Raw genomic sequence first — 17449 nt, 5'->3', positions numbered from 1 at the left:
CTGATCCCTGCTTCCAGGAGCTGCCAACACATGCAGACCCAGGCTAGCCTTGGGATGTCGAGGCCCTTGAAGCAGAGTTAGAATGAAATGGGCTGCGTCGATACAGGAGGTGCGAAGGGCTGAGAGGATGGAGAGCAGAGGCAGCAGTGAGGATGAGCCATACTGCCGGGGACCTGGATTGTCACAGGAAGGAGAAGGAAGGGAAGCGGGCCTGTTGTAGGTGCATGTGTTCCTGAAGGAGAGCAGCCACGCTGGACAGAGGACCAAGGGCTTCTGGCTGGTAAGTCGCCCTGGGATGCGCCTCCTTGTCGGGGTGGGGTGGTTGCTAACGGATCATCCAACAGCAGATCAAGAATCTGTAGTGCCTCATCTTCCAGTCTTGCGCGAAACCCCAAATCTCTACCAACAGTGTCTCCTTGGAGGGAGCCCCCAACTTTGGGGCTCAGGGGAGGCGGCATTGACAGTCTGTTTGACTTTCTCACCTCCTCTTGACTTGCTCAGCACGGAGCCCCGGCAACTTGTGGGGGCGTCTTTGAACCAGAGCCACGGAGTCCTGGCTCAGTCAGACTGAAAGGCCTTTTCAAGCAAAACACTGAGCCGATGTCTGCACACAGCGGCTTCTGTTCTTTTGGCTCTAGGCCCGACCCTAGCACTACTAGCTGTGTGACCCTGGACAAGTTACTTCACTTCTCTGGACCCACAGGCAGGGCAGGGCGGATAAAAAGCTACCCAGGACGCTAGAATGCACGGACCTGCTGTCCAGGCTTTGGGCAGTGCAGGCCACACAGGGTGGGAACGGGCCAGGCAGGAAAACCCCCTGCTCCCCTTTGCCTTCCTCAAGGGGTGGGTGACATATGAGACTCCCACCCCAACCAGGCCAGAAGTGGCAAGCATACCCAAGTGGCTGGGATGCGTCCCTTTTGGGGATTTGCTGCGTCAAGAGCCACCCTAGAGAGCATGGCTAATGTAAAGATAGCATTTTCAAGCATGATTTGAAAGGCTTGGCTTTTCCCCCCTTAAAGCTGCCAGGACCACAGTCCTGGGTGACCCACAGTGAGTGCTTTGGAGTTGGCTGGGCAAGCCTAAAGCCCTCCCTCCAAGCATAAAGAAGAAAGGCAAGGCAGGGCCTTAGTAGCCACCAACCTCGGGTGCCTTTTCAATGAAAAGAAACGTGATTAAAATAACAGTGTAAGTACTGTTTAACTTAACCGATTATTAATTATAAGCATTTTAACTCTTGATACCATATAAAGAAATCCAGATACCTGGGTACAGCTGGTTCTTCTGTTCCATTTAAACTTCATTTTTATTAGTAACTGTAACTAAACCTTAGTTATCGTTAGCCCCAAGATGATAGCTCATTTCAAAACCCGCAGGGCCCCCGTCTGGACACGGCCTCCACCAGTCATTTGTGACTTTGATAGGGAAAATTCTTTCTCTGCTGCCTGCAGCCTTCGGCCTGGCTGGGATTGGGCTTTTTCCATGAGCTGGATCCCTGAAACTCTCCTTCTACATGGCTGATGCAGGTTCCCAATGGCCCCCTTCAAAAACTGCTGGCAGTTCGAGACCAGCCTGGCCAACATGGTGAAACCCCGTCTCTACTAAAGATATAAAAAAATTAGCTGGGTGTGGCGGCAGGCACCTGTAATCCCAGCTACTCAAGAGGCTGAGGCAGGAGAATCACTTGAACCCAGGAGGCAGAGGTCGCACTGAGCCAAGATCGTGCCACTACACTCCAGCCTAGGTGACAGAGGGAGACTCTGTCTCAAGAAAAAAAAGAAAACACAAACAAAACCTGCCAGGCTCCCTCCTGACTAGTCAGAGAGAACTGCTGGCTGGCCAAACAGCCGCATTGTTCCTCCTAGTCAGGAAAGAGTGCCTTAGCCTCCTTAGAATTGTATGCCCTGCTTCTTGAGGTTCACAGTGACACTGACATCTTAAGCAGAGACTAGTTAAGGATCATCTCTTAGCTAGTTGGATTTTCTAACCCAGCGCTGTTGAAATTAAGTGGGTTTTTGCCCCTTATTTTAAAAAGGGGGCCAAGACCCATCTTTCCTCCGATTGCTTCCTACAATTTCACAGACTTCCTCCCAACCACACGTCAATAACAAAAGACATTGACCTCTTTCCAGAAAGGACCTGCCGTCCCGCTGAGGCTCCAGTCAGATAAAGCAGGCATGTAATCCGTCCATATCCTCTCTTTCTTACTGGCTCCGTTATTCTTTTCATTCCCCATTTTTCTTGGCCTGTTTCTTATGTGTCTTTATTTAGTTTTAAGAAGAGTGGAGAAAGAGATGTCTGTTCAACAAAATCTGACACCTAGGGGTGTGTCTGCCACGAGTGGGCATCCCATGCCAGGGTGCGGTCTCTGAGAGGTGGAGCACAGTGGGCAGGGGAGAGCCTTACGAATGAGCGAGCCTGCCCAGTGGCGGCTTGGATGGCTGGGCAGGCCCGGCGAAGCTCTGACATCCGCAGGGCTCTGACGTACCTGCCCACCCACCATGAGGCGTTTTTTAGTGGATGGCACTGGCTTCTGGGTCCCTGATGGCGATCACCCAGCTTCCTCGTGACTCCGCATTCCCGTCTCTAAAATGGGCTTTTCCCACTACCTTGGGCCAGTCCTTAGCAGCAACCCAGCTTATTTCCTGCATTGAGTTTGCCAGATGCCCTCTCTCCCCAGCTAGAGCATAATGTCCTGGGAGGCAGAGGGGCTGGTGGCAGTACATGTTCTAATGTGTGTTTCCTTCTGGCCTTGGGCCTGGGGCTGCAGCCACCCTCACAGGGCCTGACTGGTGGCGTCCCAAAGGAAACGCGGGCTCTCAGACACACACCTTTTTAATTTTTTTTTTTTAATGGACAGAAAAAAGCCACATCATGAAAGTCCTTGAGAACTGGACCCTTGACCTAAAAGGACGAAAGCTGAGAATGAAACTGCCTCAAGTGCATCACAGGCCTCTTAGCCCAGTCTCTCGGTGGGTCTTAAATGCTACCAGTGGCCCCGCTGGCCCCAGGGAGCACCTGAGACCCCAGAAAAGGCTTGTGTTTCTCCTTAGCCTGTGGCCAGCTGAGACCTCGATCTCATCCCTGCCCACCCACTGTCAGGCATTGTCATTTCAGCAGGGACTTACACCTGAGACTGGGACACCCAGAGACCACTCACGTATCTGCCTGCCCTGGCTTTGACCCCAGGCTCTGACAGCCTAGCTCCCTTCCGCAGAGCCAGACCCCCGAGGCGGCAGGGCTGGCCCTATTTATTCCTGAGCAGAAGCGAATGGCATCTCTAGTCAGCTCTCTCACAGCAGGGAAGGGGCTCTCCATACCTTCGAAGGAAGGGCCTGTTGAGCCTGCCTTGCTGAGGGGCTAGACTGGGCCCATTGCTGAGGCTTGCCTTCAAAACAGCTGGGTGCAGAAATTATAGCTTCCTGGTGACGATCGGCCCCACTTTTCATGGCAACACAATATGTTCCTAATGACTGAATTGTTTATTTAATAAAGAAATCACAACCATTTGGAGGTTTAAATATAGCCTCTCAGAAACCAAGTGAGCTCAGCTCTTGGTGGCTGCGTGGTGCTGGCACGGGCCCAGTCTCTGCACCGCACGAAGCCTTTAGCAATCGCTTGAAAAAAATATTTTGCAAGATCTCTTTCACTAACCCTGCTGTAGTTTCTTGAGTCTCTACTTGGCTTTCATAGAAGAAGCCAGTTATGTAAAAGTCAGAAACTACCTGCAGGTTCTGAATCAAATGGAGAGGGTCAAAGGTGGCTCTCCGCCCCGGGGTTGCAGGTAGGGCAAAGTGGGAAGGGAGCCCTTTCCCCTCTCTCTGTCCTGGAACTCCAGGGAATGGCAAGGATGGGTCCCTGGAGTGGTTTCCTGCAGCCTGCAATACAGACTGTCCCATTCCAGAGCCTTTTAGCTCAAAACAGCATTCACGGCCAGCAAGCCCCTAGGACATTCCAAGCAAAACTGCTCTTTTCCTGCCTTTTAGGGGGTTAGGGCTCTGTCTCTGAGGCTTATGGGTAAAACCCGGGCTCTGACTTGCACGGGAGTTCTTCGGCCTGAAGCCATAGTCCTCAAACTCCCCGAAAACTCCATCCTTCCCCTGCCTCCCCACACACCCACCACCCACAGCCCACAGCCCAGGCCACCAATCAAGACTGCGAGACGGCACAGTGTACAAGAGTTTATTTAATGATATCTGAATTTAGTTCTATCATGTGAGGCCCACGTTACAAGTTCCATCTGGGTCCATTACAACTCTAACCACCCCCCCGCCCCGCCCAAAAAGGAAAGAAACTTAAGAAAATCCACAACTTTTTCCATGTCATTAAATATATTCATATATAATAACCATAATATATTAGTATGCATTGGAAAGGGACATTGACGCAAACAATACGTCGTGGTCACAACTAAACATTTACAATTCTGAGTGAACAGAAATTCAAAACACAGGAGGGGGCCGAGGGAGGAGGGGAAGTGCATTTGGGAGGAGGGAATGGGAAGAAACGTCCAATGACAGGCGTGGGACTGGTTTGGCTTTTGGCAGGGGCGAGACCCCACAAGTCCACATTTTGATCCCCCCGGGTGTGCCGTGGCTGTGGCCCACAGGAATGACTTGTCCACGGACCATGGCCCAGTGGCCCCATCAATGGGTCTAGTCTGTCCACTCCCTGGGCTTCAAGGGGGCGTCCTTTAAGTGTTGAGAGCCTAAGCGTCTTTCACTTTCCTGAAGGTAGGAACCATTCCCCAGTCCCTTAGGGTCTCTTCTTGAGTTCAGTCTCATTCCAACCTGGGGCAACTCCAAGAAAGTCCGTACCCCTCTCCAGCATGCCGTGACTGAGGCAGAGTTCCAGGGCCTTGGAGCAGCTCCCAGCCTCCCTGGGCTGTGACCCCAGGTGTCCATCCCTCCCACCTAGAGGCCCCTGGGGATGCTGCCTCCTGCCCTGCTTTCCAATGACAGATGCAGTGGGCAGAGACCACAGCCAGCAGGTGAATCCCGGGGGCAGCCCTATGTCCTCCCCCGCAAATCTTCGGCATTACTGCGCGTCCATAGAGCAGGCACTCAGCTGTCAGGGACACCAGACCACCCAGCTGCTAAGAAAAAGGACAACCGGGGAAGCTGTTTCAAAAACAAAGACTAATCTGGTATGTTTTTCTTCAAACACCTACATAGCACAATTCTGGTTAATACACTCTTCAAAATCTAGTTCTGTTTCACATCCCTTCCTAACTGTACAAACCGGAACACCTCAATTCCCATTTCCCCCTCTGCTCCTAGGAGTGGGACACAGGAGTGGAGGAAGGGTGCTTTCCCAGGGATGGCACTCACTGCATGCAGAGGCCGGGGGTTGCAGTCGGGAGTGGGTGGGCTGGGTTCTGGCTGGGTGTGTGGATAGGAAAGGCAGCTCGTGATGACCGTACAATGCCAACCGTGACCTGGCCCCTAGCCTGGTGAATCTGGTCACCCTGATGCATTCCCCAAGGGCCAGGGCACTGGGTGGACAGCCTGTGCCCTTTGGGGTGCCGAGCTGAAGGGAGGGGCGGGACACTGGCTGAATTTTCTGCAAGATGCCTTGTTGCTTGGCGCGTCGCTGGCTCCGTTGCCGAGGGGGCCTCAGAAACCACAAGTGCAAGCCCCTCACAGGACACCGGTGAGACCCAGACCCAGGGTGGGATATCGTGGGCCTGCCACAGCCCTTCTGGGCAGGGTGAAGAGACCACACTGGGCATCCGAGGCGCCGTGTCTTGCAGCCTTAGGCTGAATTCAGGGAAGCCAAATGCCCCTTACCAGGGCAGGTCTGTCTGTGCCCTGCCCCCGAGGCACCTCTGCCAGTCTCTCCTGGAGTCTCTCCAACCACCCCGAGGCAGCCAAAACACCTTTCTACCACCTCTTCAGAGCAGCCAAGGCCTGCCTTCCTGGAACCTGGAGCTGCCATCTGGCAAGTCCGTCCCTGTGTCCCCCACCACTTTTCTGCCCCCTCTGAAGATGTGCTAGTCCCCATGTCCTACCCCATCCCGGGCTCCTGTTCTCCAGTCCAGATGCCAGTGTCCTCAAGAGGCAGTAACCAGGGCCAGGGGCTCAGTGATCACTCCCCCAAAAGCACCCTCCCGGGATGCACAGGGATTGGGCGGGTGGGCTGCAGAGCTGGAGTGCAGTGAGGGCCAGCGTGGCCCCTGGTCAGAAAGTCGGGCTCTGGAGTCTTAGCCCCAGTCCTGCCACCAATTTGCAGCATGACCTTGGGCATGTGTACTCCAGTCTCCTTGCTGGCGACAACGGGTCCCTGTCCCACAGGGTTGTCATGAGTACAAGCTGGGAGCATGTGGGTAAAGTGCCTGGCACACAGCAGGTGCCCAAAAAATGGCAGCCGTGATGCGGGCAGAAGCGGGGAAGGCAGAGGAAAGCCAGACCACCGGGGGCCGAGCTTCATACTTGGTATGACCCTTTTGAGCAGCCAAACTCTGGCCGGGAAAGTGAAACCAATTTCCTGACTATGAGGGGAGCCAGGCCTCTAATTCAGTGCGCCGGGTGTGAGGATGTGGGCCAGAGGCCCGGGCAGTGCACAGAGCCCAGAAAGGCGGGGAGCCAGGAGGCCCGAGGGCACAGGAATGGACCCTGTGTGAGGAGGTCAGAACAAAAGGGGCTGCCTGCTTGAGGACAGCGTCTCTAGGAGATTTTGGAAGGAGGGCTGGGGCACAGTGGAGGGCACGGGCAGACTCCACAAAGAGGCTGTCTGGAAAGGTATGGTCATCAAGGTGTGGCCCAGGCCAGACCAAGACAGCTGTAGGGGGCAGGCCCGGCAGCCTCTGTGCCTTTCCTTGGAGAAGCCAGCATGGCCTCCTTGGCCCCCAGGAACCTGGTCATTCCTGCACCCCCGCCCACCCATGGCTCAGGCACTCTGGTACTTCGCTGAGCCAGCAAACCCATCCCAGCTCAAGCAAGTCCCCTGCCCCAAGCCAGGCCCAAATGCCTTCGCAGCCTGCAGACTCCAAGCCCATTCAGGCCCTTTGCAGCTGTTGACATTGCTGAGCGGCCTTGTGGGAGTTGATGTCATTACATAAATAGTGTCACTGCCGTAAACCCAGCCAGTACCCCTTCCCCTTCCCCCTCCCCTGGAAAATGTCATAAAAGGGGCTGGTTCCAAGTTTCCAAAAGGAAACTCTCTGGGAGGTTTTGCGTTTGCGATGCCTCCTCCAACAGGCAGCTCCAGCATGAAGCGGTGACCACCCGGCTTGGGCTTCTCAGGGGTGTCCCTGGGCCCACTGCCCTCTGGATGGGCCAGAATCCTGGGCGAGCCCCACGCTGGGCAGGGGCTTCCTCTCCTCTCTCCACAGGTGAACCACCCACCCCACCCAACCCCAAGACCCCACCCAGGAGGACCCACTCAGCAGGTGGCAGTGGAGACAGAGGCCTCCTGGGGCGTGCTGGCCTGACAGGAGCTGTCCATTCCCCAAATGCTGCCAGACCCCTTCAGATGGAGGAGCCCAGGCTGTGACAGCCAGGTGGCCCGCGGGGAAGGAAGGAAGGAAGGGGCCGGGGAGAAAGTGGGGATCCCGTCTGCGCGTGTGGGGTGGTGGTATGGTCGGTGCTCAGCACCCCGCCCAGACTGCCGGCCTGAGAATTCACAGTTCTCCTCCCGTCCCCGTCTCCGCGCCATCCACGCCCCGCGCCTGCGGCCCCAGCTGTGCGGTTCTGCGCCCGCCCCCAGCCCCTCCACGGCGGCCGCGCCCAGCCCCAGGGAAGTGCGTCTCTGCTCTGGAAGGAGCCCCGTGAGGTAGCTACGTCTCGTCCTCATTTCTCCAGGGCCCGGCCGCCGACGCACCCCGCCCCGCGCGCACACGGCTCTCGCCCGGGGCGCGCAGGGTGGGGACCGGGGGAGGGGCCGCCGAGGGCCCCGCCCCCCGCGCCGTGCGGCCCCGCCCCCTCCCTCCCCCAACCTGGGAAAGCCCTCGCGGGCCAAGTCCGCGGCGGCCGGGCCCAGGCGCCCGCTCTCGCTCGGCCCCGCCCTGGCGCCCGCCCGCCTGCTGCCTCCGCGCTAGGCCTTCTTGCACTTGCCCTTCTTCTCACGCTGCTGGAACTTGCGCAGCCGCCGCGCCCACGTGTCCCGCCACTGGATCACCAGGCTGCTTTTGTCGGCCACGATGCCGCTCTGGTCCGGAGAGTCCTCGGCGTTGCCCAGCAGCAGGTACTTCTTGAGGGGCTTGATTTTGGGACATTTGCAGGCGATGTCCCGCGAGCGGATCCACAGGCTCTGGTCACCGCGGCGGATGCGGCTCGTGCCCTGCTTGTACACGGAGATGATGTTCACCGTGAACTTCCACCAGTCCCCCGCCTTGTCCGCCTTCAGGATGTGAATCTGGACGGCTGCAAGGAAGCACAGGCAGGCGGGTGGGCCCCCAGCTGCTGTGGCCAGGTCCACCCTGCCTGAGCCTGGGGAGAAGGGAAAGGAGACCCAGCCCCAGGAAGTGACTGCAGATAGTGTCCCACGGAGGAGCGCGTGGGTGGTGGCAAGCTGATGGTAGACCCCCACCTGCTAACACCAGGGCCAAGGCCGCTGTTCCAAGAAGCTTCGCCTCCCACGCTTTGAGGGTGCCACCCAGCACTGCCGTCGGGACAAGCCATCTCCTGGCCTTGTCAAGACCCACTTTGTCCAGGAAGCCTACAGGTGCTGCCCACGCCCCCAGCACTCTGGGCAGGCTGTCTGCCCAGGGCAGGCGCTCGGGTGAGCGCAATGCTGGCGGGGCAGAGGGAAGTTCCTCAGGGGTGCGCTTTTCCCAAGACCCAAGTCACTTTACACCAGACCTCGTGGCACTCCACACACACAGCCTGGTCCTCCAACCAGTCTCGGAAAACCATAATGGGTCCTCAATGCTCAGGGGCAGAAGATGAGAACCCACCCTTTGGGGTGGCTGTAGTGCCTTTTCCAGAGCCCCGGGGTCCTTGGACCTGCCGCTTCCCATGTCTAAGCCATCCCTACCAGGGGGCCTCCCTTCCTCTGTGCTGCCCAAGGTCCCCAGACCATTCCTCTTACTCCAAATTCTCTGCCAGTATTTTCCCTAGTAGAGGACTTCCCCAAATGGAGCATGCATCAGAATCCCCTGGGGGGCCTGTGAAAATACACTGCTGGGCCCCGCCCCCAGAGCTTCAGATTCAATAGATCTGGGTGAGGCCCTGGAATATGTGTTTCTCACAAGTGGTGAGATGCTGTTGACTCAGAGGACAAATGTTCGCAGATGTCATTTCTGCAAGATAGTAAGGGAGACTTCAAAAAAGAAATGCTACATAAATAAATAAAGGAGAAACTTTGCTCTTACTGCAGAACTTTTCAGAACCTTTAACCTAAGAATCCTGTATACATATGTTGATTTCTCAAACAACCCTGACTGCAGAACCCTTTGGTTGGTGCATCTCAGGTCACCAGAGCCTCATGGAGCCTTCTTGGGGACCTGCTGGAGGTGGACACATGATCATTGCCCCCAGGCCAGGGGGTACCTGGAGAGGCCTACTGCTGTACTCAACCTCTGTTCAAGAGAAACAGCCATCCACCTGCCCCGTACTGTCAGAGCAGGGTCCCTTCCCCTCACTAAGCCCACCCCTCACACCCTGTAGCCTTCACTAGGCGAAGCACTTGATTCCCCAGGCTGGGCCGTGAAGCAGACTTGAGCCCTCCTGAGAAAGGAGCAGCAACTTGAAGAAACCAAGACACAGGCAAGCTCCGTGGCTTCAGCAGTCACAAGCACATGTCCCCAGGGAACGCCCAGCAGTCACTTCCCCACTTACCACTCCAGACAATGGACCCACCCCAGCTCAGCCTGCCTTCCCATGCTGGCTGGCTTCTGTCTACATCTCCGGGGGCCACTCTGCTCCTTCACTCCCAGGGCAACCCCCTGTACCCACACATGGACCAGGGGATGGGGAGGGGCAGGGACAGCCAGGCACAGGGGAGCACTGAGATGCCAACCGACTCATCCTTCCAGGGCGAGGGAAGCACGTTTTCCCATATTTTCATTTCAGCTGTCCCTGGGCATCCTGAACTTTGCACTCCAGTCTGAGGGCTCCAAAGAATGGCTGCCATGGCAACCGTTTCCATGTTTTTGTCACCAAGGGACTCAACAGTGTGAACTCTGGAGTGGGGGGAGCCCTCCAGCCCAGAGAAGTGGCTGGGCTGAGTGTATTTGACTGTGCAGACAGAGGTCACCATGGCAACTGAGAGCCCCTTAGCTAAGCAATGGGGGAGCCACCCCAGGCATCCCTGAGCGCCCCACTTCCCTCTCCCCAGGACTGAGCTGAATACGAATGAGCTCAGGATACGGCTGTTTCTGCTGTGCTGGACACCTCAGACCCTTTGCACAGCCACAGTGTCCCCAGCCAGCATGGGCTGGAGTGGCCCAACAAGGACGCTGTGGGAGGCACCCTGAGCTAGGGATCTGGGAGAGCGCAGCTTTGATCCCAGGCTCAGAGCATCTGTTGGTGCTGTGTGCTGAATGGTGTCCCAACAAATTACTCTGTTGAAAGCTTAACCCCCTGGGCTTCACAGGATGACTTTACTTGGAGATAGGGTCTTTAAAGTATAATTAAGTACCCATTAAAATTTTAAAACATTTAAGTATAGTTGAGGTCATTAGGGTGGGCCCTATGACCCGTGTCCTTATAAGGGGAGATGAAAACACAGATGCACAGAGGGAAGACCCTGTAAGGACACGAGAAGGTGGCCATCTACAAGCCAGGAGAGAACTCAGAGGAAAACAACCCTGCCGACACCTTGATCTTGGACTTCCAGCCTCCAGAGCTGTGAGAAATGTTTCTGTGGTTTAAGCCACTCGGTCCGTAGTACTTTGTTCTGGCAGCCCTAGAAGCTAATACAATTAATCTTGAAGATTCTGGGGATGTTGGGCCTCTGCTCAGGGCCAGGCAGAAGGGCAGAGCTGGCAGACTCTCACTGCTGAGAAGAGCCCAGAGAAAGAGCTGGCTGGAGAAGGCCTAGCCTTAGACTTCCTCCAGAGGCCTCTCAGGGACCTTCTCACTCCCCGGGGTCATAGCAGAAGGGCCAGTGAGCCCTGCGCAACCCTCTGGTCTCTGAGCTTCCCCCCATCAGTGAATGCCCTGGAAACCAGGCGTGGCATCCAAAGCAGCCCCCTATGCATCTCCAGGCACAGCCACACAGGCCTGAAGGGGACCTGCTTAACTGCCTAACACCAAGGGCAAAGCCCTGAAAGGTACCCTCCCGCCTGGACACCTTGCTGTCGAGAGTCCACAGGGATAGAACAATGGACACTGGTCGTCGGGAGAAAGCAACCAGCCCTTGTCCTTCCACCCGCAGCAGATCTCAGCAACATCAGGGGTGGGAGCTGTCCTGGCCACAGGGGGCAGGGGCAGGTAGTGGTAGGAATCATGATTACGCTGGAAAAAGGCCACATTTCCACTGCCCTTGGCAACCCCTCTACACATTACACAGCCCACTAAGTATGAGCTACACATGCAGTGCATGGGCCAAGCCCCTGCCGTGCATGTACAGCTGAAAATATTCAAAATGTGCATTGCAACAGTGACCTCAAACAGACCTGCGCTGCAGGTCTGGGAGCACGAGCATCAGCAGCCACACAGCACTCCGCCAGGCTGCTGTCACCTCCAACCAACCTCTGGCTTGAAGTGAGGAATGAGAGGGACCTCTGGGCTACATGGAACCCGGGGCCCCTCCCAACCCAGATGTACCTGTGATGTCACCCAACCAGGGGGCTTGGCACAGTGGGTTATGGGCAGTTCTGCCCATCCTAGAACCACGGCCTCAAGGATGGGCCTCTTAGACCCTATCATAGTTTTAATGTTAGTATCCCCCCCCCCCCAATTCATCTGTTGGAACTTGATATCCAGTGAGAGAATATTAAGAAGTAGGGTCTTTAGGACACGATTAAATCATGAGCATTTCACCCTGTGGGTAGGATTAGTGCCCTTATAGAAGAAGCTGACTGGGCACGGTGGCTCACGCCTGTAATCCTAGCACTTTGGAAGGCTGAGGCAGGCAGATTGCCTGAGCTCAGGAGTTCCCCGGGCAACACAGTGAAACCCCATCTCTACCAAAATATAAAAAATTAGCCAGGCGTGGCAGCAGGCACCTGTAGTCCCAGCTACTCAGGCGGCTGAGGCAGGAGAATTGCTTGAACCCAGGAGATGGAGGTTGCAGTGAGCCAAGATCACACCACTGCACTCCAGCCTGGGTGACAGGGTGAGACTTCGTCTCCAAAAAAAAAAAGAGGCGGCATAGTTCCCATGCCCTTTCCACTGTGTGAGGACACAGCAAGAAGGCAGCATTTCTGAAGCAGAGAGCAAGCCCTCACCAGATTCGGAATCTGTTGGCACCTTGGTCTTGGACTTTCCAGCCTCCAGAACTACGAGCCGTAAGTTTCTGTTGTTTATCAGTCACCCAGTCTAAGGGGTTTTGTGGCAGCAGCCCAGAACTAAGACACACCCATACGATGAAACTCACCCCAAGCTAATTAGCCTCAGCCCTTAGCATGCCTGAACTCCCACTGTCCTTGCACTGATGTCCCAAAAATTGTCTTCAACAACGCTGGAACTGGGGGCTCTGCAGGGGATCCCCCACCCTGTATTCAGAAAGGAGACGAGATTGCTCTCAGAAAGGCAGATGGTGAGGTCAGACCAGGGAGATGAGAAGTGTGCCGACAGTCCTTAAATTAGGGACTGCTGGCTGGGCACGGTGACTCACACCTGTAATCCCAGCACTTTGGGAGGCCGAGGCGAGTGGATCATCTGAGGTCAGGAGTTTGAGACCAGCCTGGCCGACATGGTAAAACCCTGTCTCTACTAAAAATACAAAAAAATTAGCCAGGCGTGGTGGTGGGCACCTGTAATCCCAGCTACTGGGGAGGCTGAGGCAGAAGAATTGCTTGAACCCGGGAAGCAGAGTTTGCAGGGAGTGGAGATCACACCACTGCACTTCAGCCTGGGCAACAGGAGTGAAACTCCATCTCCAAAAAAAAAAAATTAGGGACTGCTGGTGTACAGGAAGAGGTTGCCACCTTAAGCCAGAATGGCCATTCTCTAAAGCGGAGACAAGGAAGTCAATGAGGCAGATGTTAGCAGAGCTCCTCAACCCTCCTGCCTGGGGAGGGGAGCCTGGCCTCCGCCTGCTGGTGCTTCTGGTTTTATCATAAGTGCATCCCAGGGTCCACAGCTCAACTTCATCCTCCCTTCCTCTGAGCCCTTGCTGCCCGCAGAGCTGACTGCTACAAGTGAGTTGGTGTGCTCTTCCCAGCGGTCTCTGCTCAGGTCAGGGATCTGCTGTCAGTGCAGACAAAACCAGGGCTGGGACTTGGTAACTGGAACCCTGGATGCTGAATGGGTTGGGCTGACTGGAAGCGTAACTGAGCCCTGGTGCTCCACCATGGAGAGGAGGCGGGTTCCTAGAGCAGATGCCCAAGGGAAAGCAAGAAGAGAGAGTGCAGTTCCAGGGCGGCCAGGAGTGGCCTCTGCTGTCCAGTCCTAGGCACCTGGCTGAGCTTTGTCTCCTGCCCTTGCAGCCCATGGGCCACCCCACTTCCGTGCAGTAAACCCTCCTTTTCTGCAGCCAGCCACAGAGCTCGGGGAACAAGGCTGCAGGTGGGGTGGGGCAGCAGCGGCCCTCCCTTTCAGCAATTCTGGGGTTCACAGGAAGGTCTTTCATGCCAAGAACTCTCTCAGCCACCAGGGCAGTGTGAGCCACGAGAACTGGCTTCCCTTGCCCTAACCCACACCTGCCGCCCGGCTACAGGAGCACACACCTTCCTCCGCCCCACAGCAGACGCCCACATGGGGCTCTGCAGGGCTGGCTGTGGCTCCGAGGTGAGAAAGCGGCTGAGGGCCAGGTCCGTGGGGGCCAGGGTCACCAAGGGCAGCCGGCAGCAGTGTGGAGTTGGTTCCGGCCGAGGGGGCAGAGGGCTAGGAGGCAGGCCCAGGGCAGGCGGAGTGCCTTGAGCACTTCCCTTGGTCAAGGAGGGCAGAAGTAGAACCGGAGAGCCAGACCCTGGGGAGGAGACCAGCCCTGTCCCCTGGGAGGTAGGCACAGTCAGGCCTGGCCTGTCCAGCCCTGGGTGGCTTTTCAGCTGCTGCTTCCCGCGTTCCTGGCTGCAGTGCAAGGTACCCGAGTGAGCATCTGGGTCTTCCTTCCTGGGGTACCTCAACTTCCTCAGAGTCCCAGTGTTGACCCATGACCAGGCCGTCAAAGGCAACCTGAAGAATGGGGAGCTCCAGGTCACAGCCTCTGCTTAGATTCCTCCAGAGGGCAACTTGTTGCCCCACGGGAGCCCTGTCCTCTGTCCAGACCCCAGTCCATCCAAAACCTCCCTCCCTCCTTCCCCAGCTCCAGTCCGGGCCCGGGAGCCACCATAGCCTGTGAGCTCTAGGCCTTCTGAGGACCCTGCATTGTCACCACCCCAGAAAGTTCGCGGCAGGAGTAGATGGGAACTGACAGATGCCCCTCCTTGCAGATTTGGGGGACCTCCTGCTGGGATCAAAGCTCCCCGCCCAGGCCAGGTTGGAGGAAAGCTGTCCGGCCGGTGCAGAAGCTACAGATGCTGCTCATTCATCTGCCTGTTGGGAACTGACACATGGCAGGAAAGGCCCAGCCCGGAATAAACAACTTGCAGGCTGGGCCCTGGGGGAGTGGCCGCGGCACAGACTCGGGGGGCTGCTGGCCCTTCTCCTTTCCCTGGCAAGGCCTGAGTGTGTGGGACACCTCCGCGGGGAGGCTTCCTGCCTCCTGGAGGTCTCATAGATTTATGGGCTGCCCGAGGTGGGCCCCCAGTGGCTCCCAGCAGCTTCCCCCTCCGGAGGAGGCTGGGGTGGTCAGCCTCACCCCTCCCCCACCCAGCCATACCTTCCTGTTGGGCCGGTCCAGCTAGGGGAGGCTTGTCACCCATCTGCCTCCGAGACAGCGGCCAGGACAAATGAGGGGGAGAATAGGAACCCCACAGAAACCATGAAAGCCGCGCAGCCCCATAAATCTCCCGCTGTGGAAAGCGTGTCACGAGCTGCAGCTGCTTTCCTGAAATGCAACTCTCAGCACATGCTTCCCAGGCCCTGCGAAGGGAGGAAGGGCCGCCAAGAACCAAGGTTTGGTCTCAGTGATGCTCATTTGCCCTCTCCCGACTCCCTGCCACGGAATGTGGGAGAGGGGCCGCCCGCCACACCTGGGATAGGGGGTCACTGTGAGGGGCCACCACACCTGAGATGGCGGGGGGTCACTGTGGCTCCTGCCTAGTCTACATCAAACGAGACAGGGCTGGAGGCTCACTGTGGCTAGGCCTGGCAACTGCCACCGCTGCCCTCAGGAGTCCTCAGGGATCTCCTGCCATGTGCCTGCCACAGGGGCCTGCCCCAGGACTTGGACAAGATGAGGATACCCAACTTAAGAGCTGGCTGAAGGTTTCTCCTCAAAGACAGAACAGGATGGCCCTCTCTCACAGAACTGAAAGCAGTGTGGATGCTGCCTCAGTTTCCCATGCTAGGTCCTGGTGCTTGGGCTCTGTTTCTGGAAAGGGAGAGGGGTTAGCTGCCTGAGACCATTTGTCTACCTGGGGGTCCCTGGAGGACAGGACATTAGGTGGTCTTAGAATCAGAGCCAGACCCCTGGGGAGGAGACCAGCCCTGTCCCCCTGGGAAGTGGGCACAGTCAGGCCTGGCCTGTCCAGCTCTGCACCCCGAGGCTCATCAGTGAAGAGAGATCAGGGGACTGGCACCCTTCTTTGCAAGAGGCTTAAGTAGGGGAGTGGATCTGGGCCCTGCCCTGCCCCAGCTGGGGCGCCCTCAGCATGGGGGCTGCTGCCTCCAGCACAGCAGCCCGGGGTAGAGCCTGCTACCCAGGGAGGAAGCCGCAGCCGCCTCCTCCTGTTAGGAGGAACTGAAACAGCCTGGCTATCTCCGAATTCCATGCTTGTCCCCCTGACCCTTGATGGGGCTGGGCCCACCAGAGGCAGGGACATGGCTGTCAGAGTCATCCTGGAGGGTGGATAGTGCTTCCCTCCGCCGAGGCCCTCCCACCTCTGGCTCAGCCCCAGTGCTCCCAGGCTGGCTGGATCAGCCAACCAGCTTCTTGCACAACAAAGGCATCGGTGAGGGCAGGGCTGGTGGGACATGCCATCGAGAACCACCCAGTAGGAGGATGGAGCAGTGAGCATCCCCCCGCAACGCCCCGAGGCCAGCACCCTCAGCAGCAATGGGGGCCCAGCCTCCAGAGGAGGGAGAGTGGGAAATCCAGCCTCCCTTGGCGTGGGCTCAGTCCAGTCCACCTTCAGCTCCCTCCGGGGCTCCCAGAAGGCTTGGTGTGGAGGGTGTTTCAGCCAGAAGCCCACCAGACCTACAGATGTAGATTAATAGCACCCCACAGAGCGGGAGTGGCCCGGCTGAGAACCTCTCAAACACTGCCCATTTCCCCACCAAAGTGCCACCTCCAGCAAGCCCTTTGCCCGACAACCAAGAGCATCCCCTCTCCACAAGCTGGGCTGCCATTTCCAGGCCGCTCCCAGGGCACCCTGGTGTGGAGCCCTGTCCCATGTGGGATGAGCATCCATGCACCCTCTATACACGGGACTTGGCTCGGAACTCCTGTCAGCTCCTAAAAGTCAAGCCATCTTCAAAATCTGCTTCCCTGAGAAGACCTGAAGGAAGTAGCTGAGACCCAGGAGCCACAGCAGGGCGGGGGCAGAGCTGAGTGCTGCTGGATGAATGGATTCAGGGGCCAGGGCTTGCAGAGATGCCTCCCAAAGCTCCTGTAGGCTTCTTGGGAGGCTGGGGTCCCCCCCGCCCGGGTACCCCACGGTATCTCAGAGGCCTGAGCCCAGCACACGCAGAGCTGAGCTGGCAGGTTTGTGAAGACTCTGGGACAGGCCTTGGGGAGGAAACCCAGGAACAATGACAGAGGTGCTGAGGTCCTCAGTACCAAAGGCACTCATCCCAGGGGAGGGCCGCCCGGAACACCTCACAAAATGCCCACCTGCGCTCTGCGTCAGCAGAAGTGCTCTGTGGTCAGAGACGCACAGGGCATGGCTGAGCCAGAAGACTAGCATTTCCTGCCTGGTGTCCCCAGCCGCACACTCTGGGCACCTTGGACAGATCCCCACCCCACCCCCACTCTGAGCTTTGGTGTCCCTATCTGTAAAAGGGCAGGAGATAGCGTTCATCAGATGCCTCTGTGGCCCCTTAGAGCCCTCCCTCCCCACCCCTGCTTCCTAAAACCAGGATGCTCAGAGGAGAGGAAAACAGCATCGGGAGAGACAAGAGGAAGCTCCGGGGAGAGGGCCGACAAGGGCCAGCAAGCTGCCTAGATCCCAGGGAGGGCCCTTCTGGGGCCCACCTCTCCCCTCAGGGCTCCCCCTCTGCGGGATGGCAAGTCACTGTGCTGGGAAGGGCCGCATCCCCCCCAGAGCCGCCTGGGCCAGGAGGCCCCAGCATCGCAG

General features: G+C 57.4%; 1 protein-coding gene across 1 annotated transcript in view; it reads right to left on the bottom strand.

Moving 5' to 3' along the window:
* Window positions 1–7939: 7939 nt before the first annotated feature.
* The window catches only part of NTN1 (netrin 1), a 227817-nt gene continuing 218307 nt past the window's right edge, over window positions 7940–17449 (bottom strand). Inside the window, exon 7 of the mRNA XM_023190889.3 lies at window positions 7940–8363. Within this exon, the coding sequence (XP_023046657.1) occupies window positions 8035–8363 (329 nt within the window). The 3' untranslated portion in view covers window positions 7940–8034. The remainder of the gene's footprint in view (window positions 8364–17449) is intronic.

The sequence above is a fragment of the Piliocolobus tephrosceles genome, chromosome 16 (genome assembly GCF_002776525.5).
Source record: "Piliocolobus tephrosceles isolate RC106 chromosome 16, ASM277652v3, whole genome shotgun sequence".
Classification (NCBI taxonomy): Eukaryota; Metazoa; Chordata; class Mammalia; order Primates; family Cercopithecidae; genus Piliocolobus; species Piliocolobus tephrosceles.
This window is presented reverse-complemented; position numbering and strand designations above follow the sequence as displayed.